The following is a 24,846-nucleotide window of genomic DNA, read 5'->3' on the forward strand; positions in this document are numbered from 1 at the left end:
GAGACTCCAGACTAGTGTAATAGGTATTTACTAATATCACCATAAATAGTAATTATTATGTGACTAAAAACTTTAATAAAAAAAATATGTAGGTAAAAATATTGTAAATTGTTTTTTAATAAGCCTTATGTAGGGTTACGTTGCCACCCGGATTGACGTACATATAAGAAAACCTTCATTGCGACAGCTTAAGCAGTTAGTACTAAATAGGCGAGGTCGCTATTCTGAGTTTTTGACCTCCAGAAGATAGGGTTTTGCCTGCAATGGCGGATAATAAAGTGAAAGAATATAAGCTCCCCGTTTCTACGGAATCTAAGAGCGGAGGAGTTTCAGTCTTTTCGATCGAAGGAAGATTTAAAGATCCAAAATCTAGAGTAAGTTCAGAATTCACGGATGCAGACAGGGCTTGGCGTGCAAAATGGTAATTTAACATTATTTCAAAGGAAGCCTTGGCCTTTAACGAGCTATCTAAATCCCACTCTTTAGGCTGAAAGATCAAGTTTTATCTCCCAATGAGCCTAGAAAGGTTCCAGAACTATTCATCGAATTGAACAATCCAATCCGAAGATTCTATCGTAAACCTGGTGATCTGTTTTACCAAAGAATGGCCCCCATTATAGTAAGAGAAGAAAGTATTTTTGGTCATAAACAATTGATAAATTATTGGATCTTCTTACAGGGGCATACTCCAGCTTTCATGATTCGTCATTGTACCACAAAAATTACGGCTGTTATGATTGTAATATGGTCTGGAGTGTATTACATGAAATATAACAAAAGTGTACTGAAAATTATTTTAAAAATTTGAGACATTCATTTGAAATACTTATTTTCCTATTTTATAGGATTGGACTAAAGCTTTTTATTGGAAGAAATGGGAAAATAATCCCCCACTGCTTCCCGTAATTTCCATGAATTTTTCAGTGTTGTACAGAAACTAAGTATTAATGTTTGATTATCGTCTTAGGGTGACACTGGATATCCTCACGCATCTAGAAACAAGACCGAACCGTTTGAATATTATAATCAAGGATTTAAAGACCGTAAAGTTTTCCGGGATTAAATTAATATAAGTTCTGTACAGTTTAGTTTGGATTAAAATATGCTAGACACAACAACCAACAACTCAATGTTAATTGAAATATATTTAAGAGAAATTTATGCACATGCCAACTTCCCTGTGAACAAAATTAGCATATAATAGTAAATTTAAAGTTATTTTTTACGGGTTTCCTTGCACTGAATGACATATCGTTGTGCTACACTTAAAGGAGGTGAAAATCCATCCGCATAAGAAGAGTCCTCAAAAAGGACTTGATATTCATCTTGGGCACTCAAAGGTGGTTCATGAACAACTGCCCTATAAAGGTAATTGATTTTAACATAGCAGTTCTTTAAAATTTCATATTTTCACCTAATACCTGTAAAAACACGTCGTTTGGGGATAGAGGGCCATCACCAATGTCCCTTTTGAAAATAATGCATCAGGATCAGTTTCAGGGTTAGCCCTCATCAGGGGTAAAGGAACAACTCTTCTTCTGCTTAAAATATGTCTTTCTTTCTGTTCTTCATCAATGTCATCTACTTCATATTTACTTGTATTATGATTATAATGGATAACTTCCGCTAGAATCCAATTTTCATCATCATCTTCCGGAGCTTTGAAAATATTGTAAATTTAAATACACTTTTTAATGAAATATAAATCAATGTGTAACACAAACCTCTAACTAACGCAGCCACCATATCACCAGACTGAATAAAATTTGTTCATTAATATAAAATGATTTTCAGTTTAAACAGCTTATTACTTTGGCAACATAATTGTTTTCAGCAGGAATGGCGCCGCATAAAGGTGTTGGTTTTTCATCCACCTTGGATGAAATGAACAAAGGCAATGTTAGGGCATTTTGTTGCAGCATTTTCATCAATGCTCCTCTACGAATAGTTTCTTTTGGTCTATCTATATTTTAAAGTTGACAATACATTCGTCTTATTATGTGGAAGATTCTGTGAAATCTTTTTAACTACCAACCAGAATTTTTCGCTGCTATCCTTCTCTCATTTTTTATAGCCCGAATATCTGATAATACATCGAGACACTTTCTTAAAAGTTCAGATTCACTGTCAGCATCTTGCATGGCTGTTTTGTATAATCCACGAAGTTTGGTCTTATAATATGGAGACAATTTCTGTTCCAGTTGCATTCTTTCATGGGTTTTGGCAATATTTGTCAAGTTATGTTCACTACGGTTTCTTTCCTCCTTGATTTAAGAATATGTGATAAGAACATAATCACAAGAATGCACCAATGATTACCAAATATTACCTGGCATTGATTTATTAAGTGATATAACTCTTTCAATTTTTCTTGAATCATTGTTGTTTCAGTATCTTTAGATGACATGATTGAGTTTGTTTAAGTTAATACTGAAACTCCAGCCGATATGACAAATGCCCAAGAGATAACAACCAAAGAAACAATTACCTGAGGATAACAAAAAAAGAGCTGCAGTACAGATGTAAAAAGTTTATAATCAAAATTTACATCCAATGCTTTAAAAGCACCGCTTTCATCTACTTAAACCCAATGCTAAATCTAATTAGGTAAAACTCAAATTTGTTAAGGACTTTCATGGATGGAACCTTGGATTAATAAGAGAACTATTATTAAAATTAATAGAACTATAATTAATAGAACTATTATTAATCCTCTATCGAACTAACACGTTACGTACGTGTCATGTATGATGTTTCATGGTTATTTTGAGAAAATCCCTACAATGAATTTATTTTAGAATAGGACTTTCTAACCTGACATTTCCGTAACATTTTTTTTAAATTACCAAGTTCAAAATTTCGTTTTTATGTTTTTCACTAATTAGCTCAGAGTTAAACATATGTAACTGTACTGCGGAAAATACTTTATTTATGACATTTAGCAGGAATGATGAATCGTCCACAATCCGAAGAATAGAGAAGAATACTGAGCAGACTACGCAATAACTTTCGTCCCAACTCTCAAGAGCCGAACTTCAAAATAGATGGCGAACATTTCAAACAAGTCAAAACATATGGCGCAAAATTTGAAATAAAGTACAGAGGTGATAAAAAATTACATTTATTTATTTAACCACATTTTTATAAAACAATCACTGGTTTTTCAAAAATCTTGATTTTTCTCCTTTAGTTTTTGACTAGGTGATATCAGTGACTAAAATAATCTTAGTTACTACAAATCATTACACAATATCAGATGTTAATAATATATCTCTTACGAGAAAATATTCAGAATTCCAGATCTCTAGTCTGCTAATGTTATTCACTTGGAACATGATTATTCGAAAGCAAAAATAGTGCGAGGTGAAATACCTTATAAAAGGATTTTCTAAGACTATTACTTCATGAAAATATTATTTAAAATAAGTAAACAAACCTAGGCAGCGTAGGTTTTACACATGGTGCGTTTTCAGCAGTGATGTATTGAAGACGGTACCTGTTTTTCCAAGACGGTTATGAGAAATTGAGAACTGTGAGGGAGTTGACGTACACATGTGTTTCCTTTCTATGGTTTAGGTAGATGCTTTTCTCGTAAGAAATATATTATAAATGTGTGACATTAATATCCAGTAAGGATTTCCCACCCCCTCCTCTTCGCAAGAGAAGCAATGCCACGAAGCCACGTCTGATATGCTTTTCCATTGGGCTGCTCCGAACGCCCTAACCTTTTATTCTTTTCATTTGGGAGAACAGAGCAGCTGCTGGGAGTCAGATTTTCGTCCTCCACGGATTTTTTAAGCTTCTCCATTTTGACTTACATTTTTCGTCCAATCGGATCACCAGTGGAATACGAACTTATCACATATTTGGTTCTTATTTAGGAAAGTAGGTTTTACACATGGTGCGTTTTCAGCAGTGATGTATTGAAGACGGTACCTGTTTTTCCAAGACGGTTATGAGAAATTGAGAACTGTGAGGGAGTTGACGTACACATGTGTTTCCTTTCTATGGTTTAGGTAGATGCTTTTCTCGTAAGAAATATATTATAAATGTGTGACATTAATATCCAGTAAGGATTTCCCACCCCCTCCTCTTCGCAAGAGAAGCAATGCCACGAAGCCACGTCTGATATGCTTTTCCATTGGGCTGCTCCGAACGCCCTAACCTTTTATTCTTTTCATTTGGGAGAACAGAGCAGCTGCTGGGAGTCAGATTTTCGTCCTCCACGGATTTTTTAAGCTTCTCCATTTTGACTTACATTTTTCGTCCAATCGGATCACCAGTGGAATACGAACTTATCACATATTTGGTTCTTATTTAGGAAAGTAGGTAAACGAGACGCTGCTCTGTAAAAATTTCGAATTTCATTGAAAGCGGAACCAGAGACTTGTAACAGTCAAAGTTAATGTAATCTTTGGGCACTGTGAGAGGTTAATCCAAAAATTCGAATTTATTCGCGACCGAAACTAGTCTAGGTGGCCGATAGGGTTTGCCACCACCCTCCTACGCATTGTAACCCGGCCACCAGTTTAAAGGCATTAAAAGTCGCTAGATTACTTGGGCCTAAGGTGGTGCCTTGGATATTAGCCTAGTTGATTATTATTTTTAACGGTGCTAGCTTCTCTGAGGTAGCGCCTATGATAAGAGCGTCTGCTACAGGCAAATTAAAAAATCAAAAGAACGTTTTTTCTTCAATAAACTTATCAAAATATAAGCAAACGATGCAAAAATTATATTAAAATGCAAGTATCATTATTTATAAAGTCCAATTTACGAATAACGATGAGGAAAAACTAATAACGTCTGCTTTAGCCGCTACCATAGCGAACCGAAGAGGGCGTAGTGATAGTTTTCGGTCACGAATAGCGAAACTATCTGTCTCTATTACCGGGTAGTGCCATTGATTAAGGAAGGTGTAAACACATGGACAGTCTACCTTAGTCTACGGTTCATGTTAATATCAACATAGACTAAGAAATGTTACGCAAAGACATCCAGCGAGTAAGATTTGTTCCGTGAAATTTCTCAACACTAGATGGAACCAGGTGTTTTAAAATACCCGGGTGAGCCAAAAACTTACTAAAATTTTGTTTTTAAACCTAATTTTACAATATCACTATTTTCATTTTACTAATTTGGATAATTTTTCCAGCTTTTTAACGGTATGTACTAAATTTTAAAAATTAGCTTTCCATAGGTGAATAATTATACCATTAACTTATTAATTCCTACGCTTGAATATCTTCCGAAAATCATTTCATAATTACCTTCTGCGTTGGTATCTGGCTATATGTCTAGCTAGCCCAGACCTGAAACTTGAGCAAAAAACTATCCCTTGGCCCACAAACTTCTTTGAAGAATGTCTTTTCTCTTTGCCGTGAATAATTATTTTATTATTCTTGTCTTTTATAAATAAATACAGTACCCTAATGGACAGGGAAAGGGCGGGATGTCCTTGTGAAACATTTCTTAGTCTACGATATCAAGACTCTTTGATTAGTGACGTTTAGGCAGATCATCTAGATCTAAGTTTGTTGTTATCTTCTTTAGCTAGTTTAATTCTACAAATAAATTTATTGGACATGACGGCCCTGTGGCGCCTTCTCAAGTCCCAAGACGGGTGCGAATGACTGGTAATAGTCTCGTTGAAATTACAAGGGTTAAAACTGTCGCGATTATTTTTCATCCCTTTCTGATCGATCCTCGGAATCCCGGCAACGATGGCCGCAAAACCACTGACGAAGACATCTTCCAGGAAGAAGGGCTTCATATGATTAGCCACGTGAAAAAGGCGAGGGACCGCCTTCCCGTTTATTAAGTAGGCGGGTCCTGAAATGAAAACTATATTTGAGATATCTGCTATATTTGTATTTAAGAGATTTAATCGAATACCTGCTAAAAATGTTGGATAATGCGCCCAAGGATACGTCCGGAATGGAACGTACCATTTACTTTTTTTGTGGCGGATAGGTCTCCATCGGGTCGCTACTAATCCGTACATGGCCGCTGTGTCGTTATAAGTTTCAAGATGTTGATATAAGGTCGGCACGTTGACATATATATCGTCATCCGTTTTTAATACAAATTTCACTTGAAAATTTATAAAATAATTATTTTGAATCAATGTTTAAGAGATCATCAACCAACACATCTACCTACCTCTGGGACAATTGGTGGTTACCCATTTAAGCATACTAATCGTTTTGGTTGATAAGTTGTAGTAGCTATCGACGAAAGACTCCTGGACGATATCTCTATGATCGGTTCTCTCTCGTACGACCATAGCTTGGACGGCGGGGGAAGAGGTTGAACCCAGGAAAAAGACTATCTTGGCTCCCCTGCGCTTGAGTTCTTTGCCCCAAGTGTCCCGGATGGCCACCCGTTGCGCCATGTTCTGGACGGAAGTCAAAACTGTTACCAAAAGAGTCAAATTCTCGCCCATCCCGGGACAGGAATCGGGAGAATCCAGTAGATTTTGGTATACGTAAACGCTGCCGTTTATCGTTTGGCGGTCGAGCCAGCCGGACGTTTTCAAGAAAAGGTTCATATCCATATTATGCCGAGGCCTTCTTCGTTGGTGGTACAGCAGAGTGGCTAGAGTTTCGTTCACCAATTTGACCGTCTCGGCCGACGTAATTTCACTCGGGTTACTTTTGTTCGAAGACGCGGTAGTTTTTGACCAGCCGTTGTTGACGGTCGTTGTGGTGGCGACACTCTTGTTGGGGCGTTTGAGTGGGCGAACTCGTCGAACGACGTCGGCACCCCCATCGAACGAACCCACCAAATGATTGTTGGAAAAAGGTTCCGGTTGACGCGATGCCCGAGATTGTTTCGTACCGACGTCGTGGGATAACGAGTAGCGAAATTTCGGGGCTTCATTCTTCACGTGGGGGGCGGCGAATTCCGCCGATTCACTCAAGTGATGGACGGATGGCTTCCGGAAACTTTTATAGCGGTCACCGTGACGATAATCGTAAATGAAGAAGAAGACGATGTTGACCAAACCCACCAGCAACAAAACTAACTTTCTACGTTTGGTCCAACAAGATAGAGAGAAGAAATTCATAGTCTCGCATTTTCTGAGAGGTGAGAATGGCAATCCCGTCCCTTTGAGTTACCTGAAACGACAAATTAGGAACATCAACCCCTTTTATTTTCTTACAGGGATTATCCTTCATTTTGAAGGACAGAAATTTCACATTGCGGAATTAGTTAGGCGAATTAAAATGGGTAAATAAATTGGCCCGCGAAAGTTGTATAATATGTGAACGAAGCATTACAATGTTTTGGCTTGCGTAAAATCAAGGGGGTCAGTTTCGGCAGAAGACCCAGAAATAATAAATAGTACATTTACAATAATATTACGAATTTTACTAGTACCATGAGTTACTTAGTTATTTAATTAATAATTTATAAGTTGAAAGCGGAAAAGTAGTTTTATGGCACCAGCCAGTGGCAGCGCTACTCCCAGAGCTATAGCCTATTGTTTATTTGATTAGGGGCCTCCCAAATCAATTTTAAGGGGTTCCAGAATCGCCTCCTCAAACTAGCTTGTGGGGCCCCAAACCAGGCGACTTACTTTCTGTAAAAATTGTAAAAGTCTAAAAGAAGGCCAACTTTTGTGAGAAAAAATGAAACCAAATTTAAAATATCCCTTCAGAAATCGATTTTTAGTTTTTATTGGTGACTTCACAATTGAAGTATTAAACGCTACTACTCTCAAAACCAATGTGCTAAATCGTGATGGTTTCAGCAGAAAGGTACGAAACAACTACTCTCAAACATAGGTTGTTGTTATAGCTAGGAGCAACAAACACAAGGAGAACGCAGCTAGCCTTTAAACACGCTAACGCAGTGTTGTGTACAAACTTCATTAGACGAACCTTTACGCTGAACGTTTTACGGGCGGGGGGGGGGGAAGACAATTTCCGAATTTTCCCCTTCCGACGGCAGCAGGCGCTAAAGCGTCTAACCAATGAGAAATGTACGCGAGAAAATAAACGACTTTTGACGGGTTGCGTTCTCCTTCTGTGGGGTGCTGTGTTTGTTGCTCCTAGGTTATAGTAACAGAAAACCAAAGAATCAATTGGTTTTTGATTTATTAAGGATAAAGATAACGCCGTTATTTGGAAGACTTTTTGAAGTTAATTGGGTTACAAATTATGGCACAAAAAAGGCTAAACACGAGGTTCATATATTTGGTATACACTACAGTAAATGAAAATTATTTTAAAATTGGCTTGACCTAACAATTCAATAATAATTAATTAAAATTGCTTATTTTACCGTCGATTAAAGTTTCATTTAAAAACAAAAACATTTAATAAATATCAATTACGTTATTATTTAAAACTTCCAACATTTATGTCATTAATATTATTTTTGGTCCAATTTAAATAACAAATATCTCAAAAACATTTATCGTACATCAAAAATAACTTAATAATAAATTGGCTCACAAAATAACCCGTAGTATCAAATTTTTATAAAATCTAAAACTTTTTTAAGCATTTGGTCGTGGTATTTCAAAACACGCGGAACGTTTTAACGCAGTTTTAAAAATATAGTAAAACGTAAAACTAAAAATAAATAACTAAATAAATATAAATTCAAAATTTATGTTTAAATCCGCTTACGTAATTCTATATAATTCTAAGTTATAACAATATTTATGAATATTTTAGCCATTTAATAGCATGGTTTTCAAATTAAAGCTCACTGTGGGTGACATAATCATTTTATTGTAAGCAATTTATAAGGTCCTGAAAATAAATTTAAAATTTCTTAAATTATCAATTAATTAATGTCAATTTTAAAATTATCAATTTACATAATAAATGAATTATTTAAGGCTACTTGTGCATACAAAACAAATTAAAGTTTAAAAATCAACGGAATTTATTGCACAATATTAAAATATTTTAAAATCCTACTATAGTTTAGTAAGCCGAAACAATAGTTGGATTTTAAAATGTCTTAATATTGTGCAATAAATTCCTTTAATTTTTAAAGTTTAATTAGTGATCAATATACAGTTATTGCCACCTAGCGGTCATTAATTTGGAAAATTGCTTCTTCTGCTAAAGTGCTTTCTCCCTTCGAGCATGAAGTGGTAAATGTTTGGCCAGATTTTAAATATTTATAGAGTGCGAAATGTTTATCGATTCAAGTCTGAGGCCATTGGGGATACTGTGAAAAAGCCATATCTTATTGTTGTATTAATGCTCGAATTATAATATTCGTATATTTTGAAAAAGTCTATCGACGGAGCTCACCTTAGTTATATCTAAAAATCGACCTTCTGGCTGGTGATTTAGAAAATACTAAATGAAAGAAGGAAATAGTACTTTCGGCACCCACATTTCGTCTATATTTAATTTGGAAATATATTAAAATTAAAAAAATAACAAAACTCAATAAAATTACATTAACAAGGTGGCACGGACATTAAAGTACACACAATCCCCCCCCCCCGATGTATTAAATATATTTTAGATATTCAATTTCAATTTGAATTTTTTTTTAATTATCTTGTATATTAACTTAATAAACCCAAGAGGAATTTGATAGAAAATGAATTTTTCCAGTTATCTAGTTTTAGAAATAAGGTAGCGAAACGGGAACTAGTTAGATGGCGCCTGTAACTATTGGCACGAAATTCAAATATCACAATAGTGCGTACGTCGGTTGTTGGGTCCCCCGAGTTGGCCAGAAATCTCGCTTAAAATTAAAATTTAAACGTAGAAATGATCAGTACTATATAGAAATATAATTTTCAACCAAGTCGGTCTTAGTTTAAAAAATTATGTACATGTAAAGTCGAATATCGCAAAAAATCACTAAAATGTAAAATGATGAACTTTAAAAAAAAAATTATAACGGGCTACATATCACTGACCCTTCTAGACCTAATTGTTGATGAGTTATTTGGAATACGGTAGCGGCGCAGTACACACAAATCTCTTGTGTGTAAAAATTGCTTATAGAATTAAAAAAAAACAATTCTGAAACAATAAACCAAATGTAATTTTTCAAAAATGCAATCGGTTAAGTAGATGATTTATCGGTTACCACTAATGATCACGATTAAAGTACGCAATCGATTACGTTATAAATTTACGGTTATCAAATACCAACCCAAATTTATACATAAAATAGCTTAAATCATATAATAATCAATCAATATTTCCAGTTACGTAAATTTATTTTATAAATATATTTGAAAACATGAAAAATTTCAATAAACATCAACAAAGAAAATTTGTTTAAACAGCGTTTCTCATGGGGAAATCGCTTTCTTAGGGAACGACGACGTTACGCCTAACATTTACTTGATAGCGGCGGAAGTAGTTTGAGTTTTGGAGCAGACTAAAGAAAACGTATTTAATTTGCCCCATAAAGACCACTCAACGAAAGCAACAATTTAATTTTTATTTTCTGAAGAATTCCCCTTTTCATTACTTTTACGAAACAAATATAGGCTTTTCTTTTTCCACGGAAAATTAGCAAACGAAATTAAAAGTAAAAAAGTTTCCACTTACGGGTTTTTTACCTTTATAACATAATCGTCTAGTTCTTTAGGTTATGGCCTCCAACATATAATCGAAAGATTTGTTTATACGATCCACTTTTAATTGATCAATACGCTAGTGTTACTTAATTTAGCAATTACTTTAACCATTTCCGTCAATCATAATTATTCGTAGGAAATTAATTATTCAAATCGATCTCGCGGAATATTCAAATCAAGGTAAAAGCCAGATTAGTCTACCACGAAAAAAGCAAGGCTTTAACGTTTTTGGCGAGAATAAAGCGTATGAAAAGGAAATACCGCTCTTTCTAACAAACCTAAAAAATTATAATTTATAATTTATTTAAGATAGAGTGTAAAATCAGTACTATTAAGTGTTTTCAATAGTAAATATAAGATTAGGTACCTCTCATGATTTTATAGTAGCCTATCAGTTAGGCTAATACCCAAGGCACCACCGTAGCGACTTTTATTTCCTTTTAATTCGGGTTTAATTGCGTAGGTGGGTTCATGCCACGCGAGCCAACAGCTCCTTACACTCACCCAGTGCCACAAGTCGGGATCGAACCCGGTTATTCTGGCTGCGCGGCGAAAGGGCTAAACACCACAGCAACACTAACGACAACAATTCCGCTCCCTTAAATGCAATTAAAGGTAAATTTATTATTTTTACAAATTTCGGAAACAATTCGCTTAGTGTAGCTTAAATTGTTTTCTTGATATTAGCAAGAACTGATTTCACCGCTCGATATACTCGCTTCATTACCTTTATCTCGTTTATTAATGAAAAACTAATTGATTTTCTCAAAAACCACAAACATTTCAGATCCAAATAATCCAATATGTTAGGTTTAAAGGTATAGGCGTTCTAAGTTCATCTATCCCGCTTTGTTGTAAATATTATATGTCGCGTAAGCTTCGACATTAATTTGTAGCTATTCCCGGGATTCGCCACGTACGGGACTCACGTTTTATGATTAAATTTTAATATCGAACGGATCCCGTTACAAACTGAAATAAAAAACGAAAACGTCCAACTCGGCGAGCTCTCTGAAATTGGAGAGCTTCTCTTTTTTTTTGAATTTTTTTAAATGAAAAAGTAAGGAAAATGTCTAACGTTCGGTAATGAAATTTTTAGTCGCTTTAAATAGCTATTTGGCGGAATTAACCTCGGACCCTAGTAGAAATATTAGTTTCTGGAATGGGCACTTTGTAGGGATATTATATTACGAGCAGGTACGCGAAGGGGAGTCCGAAACGCCAGAAGCTAGATTTCTGAACCGGGGCATTATATTAAAGAGCGGTTGTTTGTATAGAAAGCCGTAACTTTAATAATAATGCCGTTAAGACTAACTAGTAGAGACCCCCCCCCCCGCTATATCGACCCTTTAAGGTTGGCGAGGCGAGTTGCAACCGGGGCCGCCTTGTCACCCGAATTTCCTTTTCTATAAACAAAAGTGGGGCTGAAAAGGCTCCGTTGGGTTTCGGACACGCAACCACCTTCTCATTATTTATACAGTTTCGATTTTTCATTCCATACCGCGCGGTTTCGCTTTTTATTTCGAACAGAGAAAGAGAGACCAGCTTTTTTTTACTCCAGCACGTTATTTCGCAATAATAACAATAATGATAGGAAAAGGAAATTTATATTTCAATACGGCGTTATCTATATATTTACCTTCCTCGACAATTTTCGTACGTTATCGGCCGAGTAAACCGCCCAATGAAGTATAATTATAAGACAATTTCTCACTAATGATGTCCATATTGACTAAAAAGCGGAATGAAAACGAAAAATACACTCGAAAACGTTTCCATAAAATGGTATGGGTCAAATTTAACTTTGGAGTACTTAACAATCGTAAGAGGTGGCGAATTTCACGAGCGAATGATGAGAGTAGTCGAATGACGCGTATCTCCGTAGGGAGGACACCCTGGGATGGCAAATTGTTTCGACTACTCGACGCGAAATGGACGCGTTAAGAACAAACACGCGGGCTGATTTGGTGTCGCAATCGTAAGAGGTGGCGAATTTCACGAGCGAATGATGAGAGTAGTCGAATGACGCGTATCTTCGTAGGGAGGACACCCTGGGATGGCAAATTGTTTCGACTACTCGACGCGAAATGGACGCGTTAAGAACAAACACGCGGGCTGATTTGGTGTCGCAATCGTAAGAGGTGGCGAATTTCACGAGCGAATGATGAGAGTAGTCGAATGACGCGTATCTCCGTAGGGAGGACACCCTGGGATGGCAAATTGTTTCGACTACTCGACGCGAAATGGACGCGTTAAGAACAAACACGCGGGCTGATTTGGTGTCGCAATCGTAAGAGGTGGCGAATTTCACGAGCGAATGATGAGAGTAGTCGAATGACGCGTATCTCCGTAGGGAGGACACCCTGGGATGGCAAATTGTTTCGACTACTCGACGCGAAATGGACGCGTTAAGAACAAACACGCGGGCTGATTTGGTGTCGCAATCGTGAGAGGTGGCGAATTTCACGAGCGAATGATGAGAGTAGTCGAATGACGCGTATCTCCGTAGGGAGGACACCCTGGGATGGCAAATTGTTTCGACTACTCGACGCGAAATGGACGCGTTAAGAACAAACACGCGGGCTGATTTGGTGTCGCAATCGTAAGAGGTGGCGAATTTCACGAGCGAATGATGAGAGTAGTCGAATGACGCGTATCTTCGTAGGGAGGACACCCTGGGATGGCAAATTGTTTCGACTACTCGACGCGAAATGGACGCGTTAAGAACAAACACGCGGGCTGATTTGGTGTCGCAATCGTAAGAGGTGGCGAATTTCACGAGCGAATGATGAGAGTAGTCGAATGACGCGTATCTCCGTAGGGAGGACACCCTGGGATGGCAAATTGTTTCGACTACTCGACGCGAAATGGACGCGTTAAGAACAAACACGCGGGCTGATTTGGTGTCGCAATCGTAAGAGGTGGCGAATTTCACGAGCGAATGATGAGAGTAGTCGAATGACGCGTATCTCCGTAGGGAGGACACCCTGGGATGGCAAATTGTTTCGACTACTCGACGCGAAATGGACGCGTTAAGAACAAACACGCGGGCTGATTTGGTGTCGCAATCGTAAGAGGTGGCGAATTTCACGAGCGAATGATGAGAGTAGTCGAATGACGCGTATCTCCGTAGGGAGGACACCCTGGGATGGCAAATTGTTTCGACTACTCGACGCGAAATGGACGCGTTAAGAACAAACACGCGGGCTGATTTGGTGTCGCAATCGTAAGAGGTGGCGAATTTCACGAGCGAATGATGAGAGTAGTCGAATGACGCGTATCTCCGTAGGGAGGACACCCTGGGATGGCAAATTGTTTCGACTACTCGACGCGAAATGGACGCGTTAAGAACAAACACGCGGGCTGATTTGGTGTCGCAATCGTAAGAGGTGGCGAATTTCACGAGCGAATGATGAGAGTAGTCGAATGACGCGTATCTCCGTAGGGAGGACACCCTGGGATGGCAAATTGTTTCGACTACTCGACGCGAAATGGACGCGTTAAGAACAAACACGCGGGCTGATTTGGTGTCGCAATCGTAAGAGGTGGCGAATTTCACGAGCGAATGATGAGAGTAGTCGAATGACGCGTATCTTCGTAGGGAGGACACCCTGGGATGGCAAATTGTTTCGACTACTCGACGCGAAATGGACGCGTTAAGAACAAACACGCGGGCTGATTTGGTGTCGCAATCGTAAGAGGTGGCGAATTTCACGAGCGAATGATGAGAGTAGTCGAATGACGCGTATCTTCGTAGGGAGGACACCCTGGGATGGCAAATTGTTTCGACTACTCGACGCGAAATGGACGCGTTAAGAACAAACACGCGGGCTGATTTGGTGTCGCAATCGTAAGAGGTGGCGAATTTCACGAGCGAATGATGAGAGTAGTCGAATGACGCGTATCTTCGTAGGGAGGACACCCTGGGATGGCAAATTGTTTCGACTACTCGACGCGAAATGGACGCGTTAAGAACAAACACGCGGGCTGATTTGGTGTCGCAATCGTAAGAGGTGGCGAATTTCACGAGCGAATGATGAGAGTAGTCGAATGACGCGTATCTCCGTAGGGAGGACACCCTGGGATGGCAAATTGTTTCGACTACTCGACGCGAAATGGACGCGTTAAGAACAAACACGCGGGCTGATTTGGTGTCGCAATCGTAAGAGGTGGCGAATTTCACGAGCGAATGATGAGAGTAGTCGAATGACGCGTATCTTCGTAGGGAGGACACCCTGGGATGGCAAATTGTTTCGACTACTCGACGCGAAATGGACGCGTTAAGAACAAACACGCGGGCTGATTTGGTGTCGCAATCGTAAGAGGTGGCGAATTTCACGAGCGAATGATGAGAGTAGTCGAATGACGCGTATCTCCGTAGGGAGGACACCCTGGGATGGCAAATTGTTTCGACTACTCGACGCGAAATGGACGCGTTAAGAACAAACACGCGGGCTGATTTGGTGTCGCAATCGTAAGAGGTGGCGAATTTCACGAGCGAATGATGAGAGTAGTCGAATGACGCGTATCTCCGTAGGGAGGACACCCTGGGATGGCAAATTGTTTCGACTACTCGACGCGAAATGGACGCGTTAAGAACAAACACGCGGGCTGATTTGGTGTCGCAATCGTAAGAGGTGGCGAATTTCACGAGCGAATGATGAGAGTAGTCGAATGACGCGTATCTCCGTAGGGAGGACACCCTGGGATGGCAAATTGTTTCGACTACTCGACGCGAAATGGACGCGTTAAGAACAAACACGCGGGCTGATTTGGTGTCGCAATCGTAAGAGGTGGCGAATTTCACGAGCGAATGATGAGAGTAGTCGAATGACGCGTATCTCCGTAGGGAGGACACCCTGGGATGGCAAATTGTTTCGACTACTCGACGCGAAATGGACGCGTTAAGAACAAACACGCGGGCTGATTTGGTGTCGCAATCGTAAGAGGTGGCGAATTTCACGAGCGAATGATGAGAGTAGTCGAATGACGCGTATCTCCGTAGGGAGGACACCCTGGGATGGCAAATTGTTTCGACTACTCGACGCGAAATGGACGCGTTAAGAACAAACACGCGGGCTGATTTGGTGTCGCAATCGTAAGAGGTGGCGAATTTCACGAGCGAATGATGAGAGTAGTCGAATGACGCGTATCTCCGTAGGGAGGACACCCTGGGATGGCAAATTGTTTCGACTACTCGACGCGAAATGGACGCGTTAAGAACAAACACGCGGGCTGATTTGGTGTCGCAATCGTGAGAGGTGGCGAATTTCACGAGCGAATGATGAGAGTAGTCGAATGACGCGTATCTCCGTAGGGAGGACACCCTGGGATGGCAAATTGTTTCGACTACTCGACGCGAAATGGACGCGTTAAGAACAAACACGCGGGCTGATTTGGTGTCGCAATCGTAAGAGGTGGCGAATTTCACGAGCGAATGATGAGAGTAGTCGAATGACGCGTATCTTCGTAGGGAGGACACCCTGGGATGGCAAATTGTTTCGACTACTCGACGCGAAATGGACGCGTTAAGAACAAACACGCGGGCTGATTTGGTGTCGCAATCGTAAGAGGTGGCGAATTTCACGAGCGAATGATGAGAGTAGTCGAATGACGCGTATCTCCGTAGGGAGGACACCCTGGGATGGCAAATTGTTTCGACTACTCGACGCGAAATGGACGCGTTAAGAACAAACACGCGGGCTGATTTGGTGTCGCAATCGTAAGAGGTGGCGAATTTCACGAGCGAATGATGAGAGTAGTCGAATGACGCGTATCTCCGTAGGGAGGACACCCTGGGATGGCAAATTGTTTCGACTACTCGACGCGAAATGGACGCGTTAAGAACAAACACGCGGGCTGATTTGGTGTCGCAATCGTAAGAGGTGGCGAATTTCACGAGCGAATGATGAGAGTAGTCGAATGACGCGTATCTCCGTAGGGAGGACACCCTGGGATGGCAAATTGTTTCGACTACTCGACGCGAAATGGACGCGTTAAGAACAAACACGCGGGCTGATTTGGTGTCGCAATCGTAAGAGGTGGCGAATTTCACGAGCGAATGATGAGAGTAGTCGAATGACGCGTATCTCCGTAGGGAGGACACCCTGGGATGGCAAATTGTTTCGACTACTCGACGCGAAATGGACGCGTTAAGAACAAACACGCGGGCTGATTTGGTGTCGCAATCGTAAGAGGTGGCGAATTTCACGAGCGAATGATGAGAGTAGTCGAATGACGCGTATCTCCGTAGGGAGGACACCCTGGGATGGCAAATTGTTTCGACTACTCGACGCGAAATGGACGCGTTAAGAACAAACACGCGGGCTGATTTGGTGTCGCAATCGTAAGAGGTGGCGAATTTCACGAGCGAATGATGAGAGTAGTCGAATGACGCGTATCTTCGTAGGGAGGACACCCTGGGATGGCAAATTGTTTCGACTACTCGACGCGAAATGGACGCGTTAAGAACAAACACGCGGGCTGATTTGGTGTCGCAATCGTAAGAGGTGGCGAATTTCACGAGCGAATGATGAGAGTAGTCGAATGACGCGTATCTTCGTAGGGAGGACACCCTGGGATGGCAAATTGTTTCGACTACTCGACGCGAAATGGACGCGTTAAGAACAAACACGCGGGCTGATTTGGTGTCGCAATCGTAAGAGGTGGCGAATTTCACGAGCGAATGATGAGAGTAGTCGAATGACGCGTATCTTCGTAGGGAGGACACCCTGGGATGGCAAATTGTTTCGACTACTCGACGCGAAATGGACGCGTTAAGAACAAACACGCGGGCTGATTTGGTGTCGCAATCGTAAGAGGTGGCGAATTTCACGAGCGAATGATGAGAGTAGTCGAATGACGCGTATCTCCGTAGGGAGGACACCCTGGGATGGCAAATTGTTTCGACTACTCGACGCGAAATGGACGCGTTAAGAACAAACACGCGGGCTGATTTGGTGTCGCAATCGTAAGAGGTGGCGAATTTCACGAGCGAATGATGAGAGTAGTCGAATGACGCGTATCTTCGTAGGGAGGACACCCTGGGATGGCAAATTGTTTCGACTACTCGACGCGAAATGGACGCGTTAAGAACAAACACGCGGGCTGATTTGGTGTCGCAATCGTAAGAGGTGGCGAATTTCACGAGCGAATGATGAGAGTAGTCGAATGACGCGTATCTCCGTAGGGAGGACACCCTGGGATGGCAAATTGTTTCGACTACTCGACGCGAAATGGACGCGTTAAGAACAAACACGCGGGCTGATTTGGTGTCGCAATCGTAAGAGGTGGCGAATTTCACGAGCGAATGATGAGAGTAGTCGAATGACGCGTATCTCCGTAGGGAGGACACCCTGGGATGGCAAATTGTTTCGACTACTCGACGCGAAATGGACGCGTTAAGAACAAACACGCGGGCTGATTTGGTGTCGCAATCGTAAGAGGTGGCGAATTTCACGAGCGAATGATGAGAGTAGTCGAATGACGCGTATCTCCGTAGGGAGGACACCCTGGGATGGCAAATTGTTTCGACTACTCGACGCGAAATGGACGCGTTAAGAACAAACACGCGGGCTGATTTGGTGTCGCAATCGTAAGAGGTGGCGAATTTCACGAGCGAATGATGAGAGTAGTCGAATGACGCGTATCTTCGTAGGGAGGACACCCTGGGATGGCAAATTGTTTCGACTACTCGACGCGAAATGGACGCGTTAAGAACAAACACGCGGGCTGATTTGGTGTCGCAATCGTAAGAGGTGGCGAATTTCACGAGCGAATGATGAGAGTAGTCGAATGACGCGTATCTCCGTAGGGAGGACACCCTGGGATGGCAAATTGTTTCGACTACTCGACGCGAAATGGACGCGTTAAGAACAAACACGCGGGCTGATTTGGTGTCGCAATCGTAAGAGGTGGCGAATTTCACGAGCGAATGATGAGAGTAGTCGAATGACGCGTATCTCCGTAGGGAGGACACCCTGGGATGGCAAATTGTTTCGACTACTCGACGCGAAATGGACGCGTTAAGAACAAACACGCGGGCTGATTTGGTGTCGCAATCGTAAGAGGTGGCGAATTTCACGAGCGAATGATGAGAGTAGTCGAATGACGCGTATCTCCGTAGGGAGGACACCCTGGGATGGCAAATTGTTTCGACTACTCGACGCGAAATGGACGCGTTAAGAACAAACACGCGGGCTGATTTGGTGTCGCAATCGTAAGAGGTGGCGAATTTCACGAGCGAATGATGAGAGTAGTCGAATGACGCGTATCTCCGTAGGGAGGACACCCTGGGATGGCAAATTGTTTCGACTACTCGACGCGAAATGGACGCGTTAAGAACAAACACGCGGGCTGATTTGGTGTCGCAATCGTAAGAGGTGGCGAATTTCACGAGCGAATGATGAGAGTAGTCGAATGACGCGTATCTTCGTAGGGAGGACACCCTGGGATGGCAAATTGTTTCGACTACTCGACGCGAAATGGACGCGTTAAGAACAAACACGCGGGCTGATTTGGTGTCGCAATCGTAAGAGGTGGCGAATTTCACGAGCGAATGATGAGAGTAGTCGAATGACGCGTATCTCCGTAGGGTGGACACCCTGGGATGGCAAATTGTTTCGACTACTCGACGCGAAATGGACGCGTTAAGAACAAACACGCGGGCTGATTTGGTGTCGCAATCGTAAGAGGTGGCGAATTTCACGAGCGAATGATGAGAGTAGTCGAATGACGCGTATCTTCGTAGGGAGGACACCCTGGGATGGCAAATTGTTTCGACTACTCGACGCGAAATGGACGCGTTAAGAACAAACACGCGGGCTGATTTGGTGTCGCAATCGTAAGAGGTGGCGAATTTCACGAGCGAATGATGAGAGTAGTCGAATGACGCGTATCTCCGTAGGGAGGACACCCTGGGATGGCAAATTGTTTCGACTACTCGACGCGAAATGGACGCGTTAAGAACAAACACGCGGGCTGATTTGGTGTCGCAATCGTAAGAGGTGGCGAATTTCACGAGCGAATGATGAGAGTAGTCGAATGACGCGTATCTCCGTAGGGAGGACACCCTGGGATGGCAAATTGTTTCGACTACTCGACGCGAAATGGACGCGTTAAGAACAAACACGCGGGCTGATTTGGTGTCGCAATCGTAAGAGGTGGCGAATTTCACGAGCGAATGATGAGAGTAGTCGAATGACGCGTATCTCCGTAGGGAGGACACCCTGGGATGGCAAATTGTTTCGACTACTCGACGCGAAATGGACGCGTTAAGAACAAACACGCGGGCTGATTTGGTGTCGCAATCGTAAGAGGTGGCGAATTTCACGAGCGAATGATGAGAGTAGTCGAATGATGCGTATCTCCGTAGGGAGGACACCCTGGGATGGCAAATTGTTTCGACTACTCGACGCGAAATGGACGCGTTAAGAACAAACACGCGGGCTGATTTGGTGTCGCAATCGTAAGAGGTGGCGAATTTCACGAGCGAATGATGAGAGTAGTCGAATGACGCGTATCTCCGTAGGGAGGACACCCTGGGATGGCAAATTGTTTCGACTACTCGACGCGAAATGGACGCGTTAAGAACAAACACGCGGGCTGATTTGGTGTCGCAATCGTAAGAGGTGGCGAATTTCACGAGCGAATGATGAGAGTAGTCGAATGATGCGTATCTCCGTAGGGAGGACACCCTGGGATGGCAAATTGTTTCGACTACTCGACGCGAAATGGACGCGTTAAGAACAAACACGCGGGCTGATTTGGTGTCGCAATCGTAAGAGGTGGCGAATTTCACGAGCGAATGATGAGAGTAGTCGAATGACGCGTATCTCCGTAGGGAGGACACCCTGGGATGGCAAATTGTTTCGACTACTCGACGCGAAATGGACGCGTTAAGAACAAACACGCGGGCTGATTTGGTGTCGCAATCGTAAGAGGTGGCGAATTTCACGAGCGAATGATGAGAGTAGTCGAATGACGCGTATCTCCGTAGGGAGGACACCCTGGGATGGCAAATTGTTTCGACTACTCGACGCGAAATGGACGCGTTAAGAACAAACACGCGGGCTGATTTGGTGTCGCAATCGTAAGAGGTGGCGAATTTCACGAGCGAATGATGAGAGTAGTCGAATGACGCGTATCTCCGTAGGGAGGACACCCTGGGATGGCAAATTGTTTCGACTACTCGACGCGAAATGGACGCGTTAAGAACAAACACGCGGGCTGATTTGGTGTCGCAATCGTAAGAGGTGGCGAATTTCACGAGCGAATGATGAGAGTAGTCGAATGACGCGTATCTCCGTAGGGAGGACACCCTGGGATGGCAAATTGTTTCGACTACTCGACGCGAAATGGACGCGTTAAGAACAAACACGCGGGCTGATTTGGTGTCGCAATCGTAAGAGGTGGCGAATTTCACGAGCGAATGATGAGAGTAGTCGAATGACGCGTATCTCCGTAGGGAGGACACCCTGGGATGGCAAATTGTTTCGACTACTCGACGCGAAATGGACGCGTTAAGAACAAACACGCGGGCTGATTTGGTGTCGCAATCGTAAGAGGTGGCGAATTTCACGAGCGAATGATGAGAGTAGTCGAATGACGCGTATCTCCGTAGGGAGGACACCCTGGGATGGCAAATTGTTTCGACTACTCGACGCGAAATGGACGCGTTAAGAACAAACACGCGGGCTGATTTGGTGTCGCAATCGTAAGAGGTGGCGAATTTCACGAGCGAATGATGAGAGTAGTCGAATGACGCGTATCTCCGTAGGGAGGACACCCTGGGATGGCAAATTGTTTCGACTACTCGACGCGAAATGGACGCGTTAAGAACAAACACGCGGGCTGATTTGGTGTCGCAATCGTAAGAGGTGGCGAATTTCACGAGCGAATGATGAGAGTAGTCGAATGACGCGTATCTCCGTAGGGAGGACACCCTGGGATGGCAAATTGTTTCGACTACTCGACGCGAAATGGACGCGTTAAGAACAAACACGCGGGCTGATTTGGTGTCGCAATCGTAAGAGGTGGCGAATTTCACGAGCGAATGATGAGAGTAGTCGAATGACGCGTATCTCCGTAGGGAGGACACCCTGGGATGGCAAATTGTTTCGACTACTCGACGCGAAATGGACGCGTTAAGAACAAACACGCGGGCTGATTTGGTGTCGCAATCGTAAGAGGTGGCGAATTTCACGAGCGAATGATGAGAGTAGTCGAATGACGCGTATCTCCGTAGGGAGGACACCCTGGGATGGCAAATTGTTTCGACTACTCGACGCGAAATGGACGCGTTAAGAACAAACACGCGGGCTGATTTGGTGTCGCAATCGTAAGAGGTGGCGAATTTCACGAGCGAATGATGAGAGTAGTCGAATGACGCGTATCTCCGTAGGGAGGACACCCTGGGATGGCAAATTGTTTCGACTACTCGACGCGAAATGGACGCGTTAAGAACAAACACGCGGGCTGATTTGGTGTCGCAATCGTAAGAGGTGGCGAATTTCACGAGCGAATGATGAGAGTAGTCGAATGACGCGTATCTCCGTAGGGAGGACACCCTGGGATGGCAAATTGTTTCGACTACTCGACGCGAAATGGACGCGTTAAGAACAAACACGCGGGCTGATTTGGTGTCGCAATCGTAAGAGGTGGCGAATTTCACGAGCGAATGATGAGAGTAGTCGAATGACGCGTATCTCCGTAGGGAGGACACCCTGGGATGGCAAATTGTTTCGACTACTCGACGCGAAATGGACGCGTTAAGAACAAACACGCGGGCTGATTTGGTGTCGCAATCGTAAGAGGTGGCGAATTTCACGAGCGAATGATGAGAGTAGTCGAATGACGCGTATCTCCGTAGGGAGGACACCCTGGGATGGCAAATTGTTTCGACTACTCGACGCGAAATGGACGCGTTAAGAACAAACACGCGGGCTGATTTGGTGTCGCAATCGTAAGAGGTGGCGAATTTCACGAGCGAATGATGAGAGTAGTCGAATGACGCGTATCTCCGTAGGGAGGACACCCTGGGATGGCAAATTGTTTCGACTACTCGACGCGAAATGGACGCGTTAAGAACAAACACGCGGGCTGATTTGGTGTCGCAATCGTAAGAGGTGGCGAATTTCACGAGCGAATGATGAGAGTAGTCGAATGACGCGTATCTCCGTAGGGAGGACACCCTGGGATGGCAAATTGTTTCGACTACTCGACGCGAAATGGACGCGTTAAGAACAAACACGCGGGCTGATTTGGTGTCGCAATCGTAAGAGGTGGCGAATTTCACGAGCGAATGATGAGAGTAGTCGAATGACGCGTATCTCCGTAGGGAGGACACCCTGGGATGGCAAATTGTTTCGACTACTCGACGCGAAATGGACGCGTTAAGAACAAACACGCGGGCTGATTTGGTGTCGCAATCGTAAGAGGTGGCGAATTTCACGAGCGAATGATGAGAGTAGTCGAATGACGCGTATCTCCGTAGGGAGGACACCCTGGGATGGCAAATTGTTTCGACTACTCGACGCGAAATGGACGCGTTAAGAACAAACACGCGGGCTGATTTGGTGTCGCAATCGTAAGAGGTGGCGAATTTCACGAGCGAATGATGAGAGTAGTCGAATGACGCGTATCTCCGTAGGGTGGACACCCTGGGATGGCAAATTGTTTCGACTACTCGACGCGAAATGGACGCGTTAAGAACAAACACGCGGGCTGATTTGGTGTCGCAATCGTAAGAGGTGGCGAATTTCACGAGCGAATGATGAGAGTAGTCGAATGACGCGTATCTCCGTAGGGAGGACACCCTGGGATGGCAAATTGTTTCGACTACTCGACGCGAAATGGACGCGTTAAGAACAAACACGCGGGCTGATTTGGTGTCGCAATCGTAAGAGGTGGCGAATTTCACGAGCGAATGATGAGAGTAGTCGAATGACGCGTATCTCCGTAGGGAGGACACCCTGGGATGGCAAATTGTTTCGACTACTCGACGCGAAATGGACGCGTTAAGAACAAACACGCGGGCTGATTTGGTGTCGCAATCGTAAGAGGTGGCGAATTTCACGAGCGAATGATGAGAGTAGTCGAATGACGCGTATCTCCGTAGGGTGGACACCCTGGGATGGCAAATTGTTTCGACTACTCGACGCGAAATGGACGCGTTAAGAACAAACACGCGGGCTGATTTGGTGTCGCAATCGTAAGAGGTGGCGAATTTCACGAGCGAATGATGAGAGTAGTCGAATGACGCGTATCTCCGTAGGGAGGACACCCTGGGATGGCAAATTGTTTCGACTACTCGACGCGAAATGGACGCGTTAAGAACAAACACGCGGGCTGATTTGGTGTCGCAATCGTAAGAGGTGGCGAATTTCACGAGCGAATGATGAGAGTAGTCGAATGACGCGTATCTCCGTAGGGAGGACACCCTGGGATGGCAAATTGTTTCGACTACTCGACGCGAAATGGACGCGTTAAGAACAAACACGCGGGCTGATTTGGTGTCGCAATCGTAAGAGGTGGCGAATTTCACGAGCGAATGATGAGAGTAGTCGAATGACGCGTATCTCCGTAGGGAGGACACCCTGGGATGGCAAATTGTTTCGACTACTCGACGCGAAATGGACGCGTTAAGAACAAACACGCGGGCTGATTTGGTGTCGCAATCGTAAGAGGTGGCGAATTTCACGAGCGAATGATGAGAGTAGTCGAATGACGCGTATCTCCGTAGGGAGGACACCCTGGGATGGCAAATTGTTTCGACTACTCGACGCGAAATGGACGCGTTAAGAACAAACACGCGGGCTGATTTGGTGTCGCAATCGTAAGAGGTGGCGAATTTCACGAGCGAATGATGAGAGTAGTCGAATGACGCGTATCTCCGTAGGGAGGACACCCTGGGATGGCAAATTGTTTCGACTACTCGACGCGAAATGGACGCGTTAAGAACAAACACGCGGGCTGATTTGGTGTCGCAATCGTAAGAGGTGGCGAATTTCACGAGCGAATGATGAGAGTAGTCGAATGACGCGTATCTCCGTAGGGAGGACACCCTGGGATGGCAAATTGTTTCGACTACTCGACGCGAAATGGACGCGTTAAGAACAAACACGCGGGCTGATTTGGTGTCGCAATCGTAAGAGGTGGCGAATTTCACGAGCGAATGATGAGAGTAGTCGAATGACGCGTATCTCCGTAGGGAGGACACCCTGGGATGGCAAATTGTTTCGACTACTCGACGCGAAATGGACGCGTTAAGAACAAAC

At 43.3% G+C, this 24,846-nt stretch overlaps 3 protein-coding genes across 3 annotated transcripts in view; 1 reads left to right on the plus strand and 2 right to left on the minus strand.

Annotated features, from left to right (window-relative positions):
• The first annotated feature begins 189 nt into the window (after positions 1–189).
• On the plus strand, positions 190–1,125 carry ND-B17 (NADH dehydrogenase (ubiquinone) B17 subunit). Its single transcript, XM_090178572.1, has 5 exons — positions 190–421; positions 487–619; positions 680–781; positions 846–902; positions 968–1,125. Exons 1-5 carry the CDS (start codon positions 264–266, stop codon positions 1,061–1,063), a joined length of 546 nt encoding a protein of 181 aa, XP_090034698.1. The 5' UTR covers positions 190–263; the 3' UTR covers positions 1,064–1,125.
• Sgf29 (SAGA-associated factor 29) lies at positions 817–2,965 on the minus strand. The gene is made up of 7 exons (XM_090178570.1): positions 2,847–2,965; positions 2,330–2,488; positions 2,036–2,264; positions 1,812–1,963; positions 1,725–1,755; positions 1,422–1,659; positions 817–1,360 (listed from the first exon to the last, which is right to left on the minus strand). The coding sequence occupies exons 2-7, from the start codon at positions 2,405–2,407 to the stop codon at positions 1,216–1,218; spliced, it is 873 nt and encodes a 290-aa protein (XP_090034696.1). The 5' UTR covers positions 2,408–2,488; positions 2,847–2,965; the 3' UTR covers positions 817–1,215.
• A 2,281-nt stretch (positions 2,966–5,246) lies between these two features.
• Positions 5,247–24,846, minus strand: part of LOC149941244 (beta-1,3-galactosyltransferase 1-like) — a 30,020-nt gene continuing 10,420 nt past the window's right edge. Inside the window, exons 3-5 of the mRNA XM_090178171.1 lie at positions 6,160–7,118; positions 5,893–6,090; positions 5,247–5,829 (exon numbers count right to left, since the gene is read on the minus strand). Coding sequence (XP_090034297.1) covers positions 5,516–5,829; positions 5,893–6,090; positions 6,160–7,066 — 1,419 coding nt within the window. The 5' untranslated portion in view covers positions 7,067–7,118 and the 3' untranslated portion in view covers positions 5,247–5,515. The remainder of the gene's footprint in view (positions 5,830–5,892; positions 6,091–6,159; positions 7,119–24,846) is intronic.

The sequence above is a fragment of the Leiobunum rupestre genome, chromosome 6 (genome assembly GCF_980474605.1).
Source record: "Leiobunum rupestre chromosome 6, qqLeiRupe1.1.hap1, whole genome shotgun sequence".
Lineage (NCBI taxonomy): Eukaryota > Metazoa > Arthropoda > Arachnida > Opiliones > Sclerosomatidae > Leiobunum > Leiobunum rupestre.

Coding starts and splice junctions, on each gene's coding strand:
- ND-B17 (XM_090178572.1), top strand. CDS start 264: ATGGCGGATAATAAAGTGAAAGAATATAAGCTCCCCGTTTCTACGGAA. Junction 422..486: donor AGGGCTTGGCGTGCAAAATG/GTAATTTAACAT, acceptor CCCACTCTTTAG/GCTGAAAGATCAAGTTTTAT. Junction 903..967: donor ATAATCCCCCACTGCTTCCC/GTAATTTCCATG, acceptor TTATCGTCTTAG/GGTGACACTGGATATCCTCA.
- Sgf29 (XM_090178570.1), bottom strand. CDS start 2,407: ATGTCATCTAAAGATACTGAAACAACAATGATTCAAGAAAAATTGAAA. Junction 2,265..2,329: donor ACTTAATAAATCAATGCCAG/GTAATATTTGGT, acceptor TCTTAAATCAAG/GAGGAAAGAAACCGTAGTGA. Junction 1,756..1,811: donor AAAACAATTATGTTGCCAAA/GTAATAAGCTGT, acceptor AATTTTATTCAG/TCTGGTGATATGGTGGCTGC.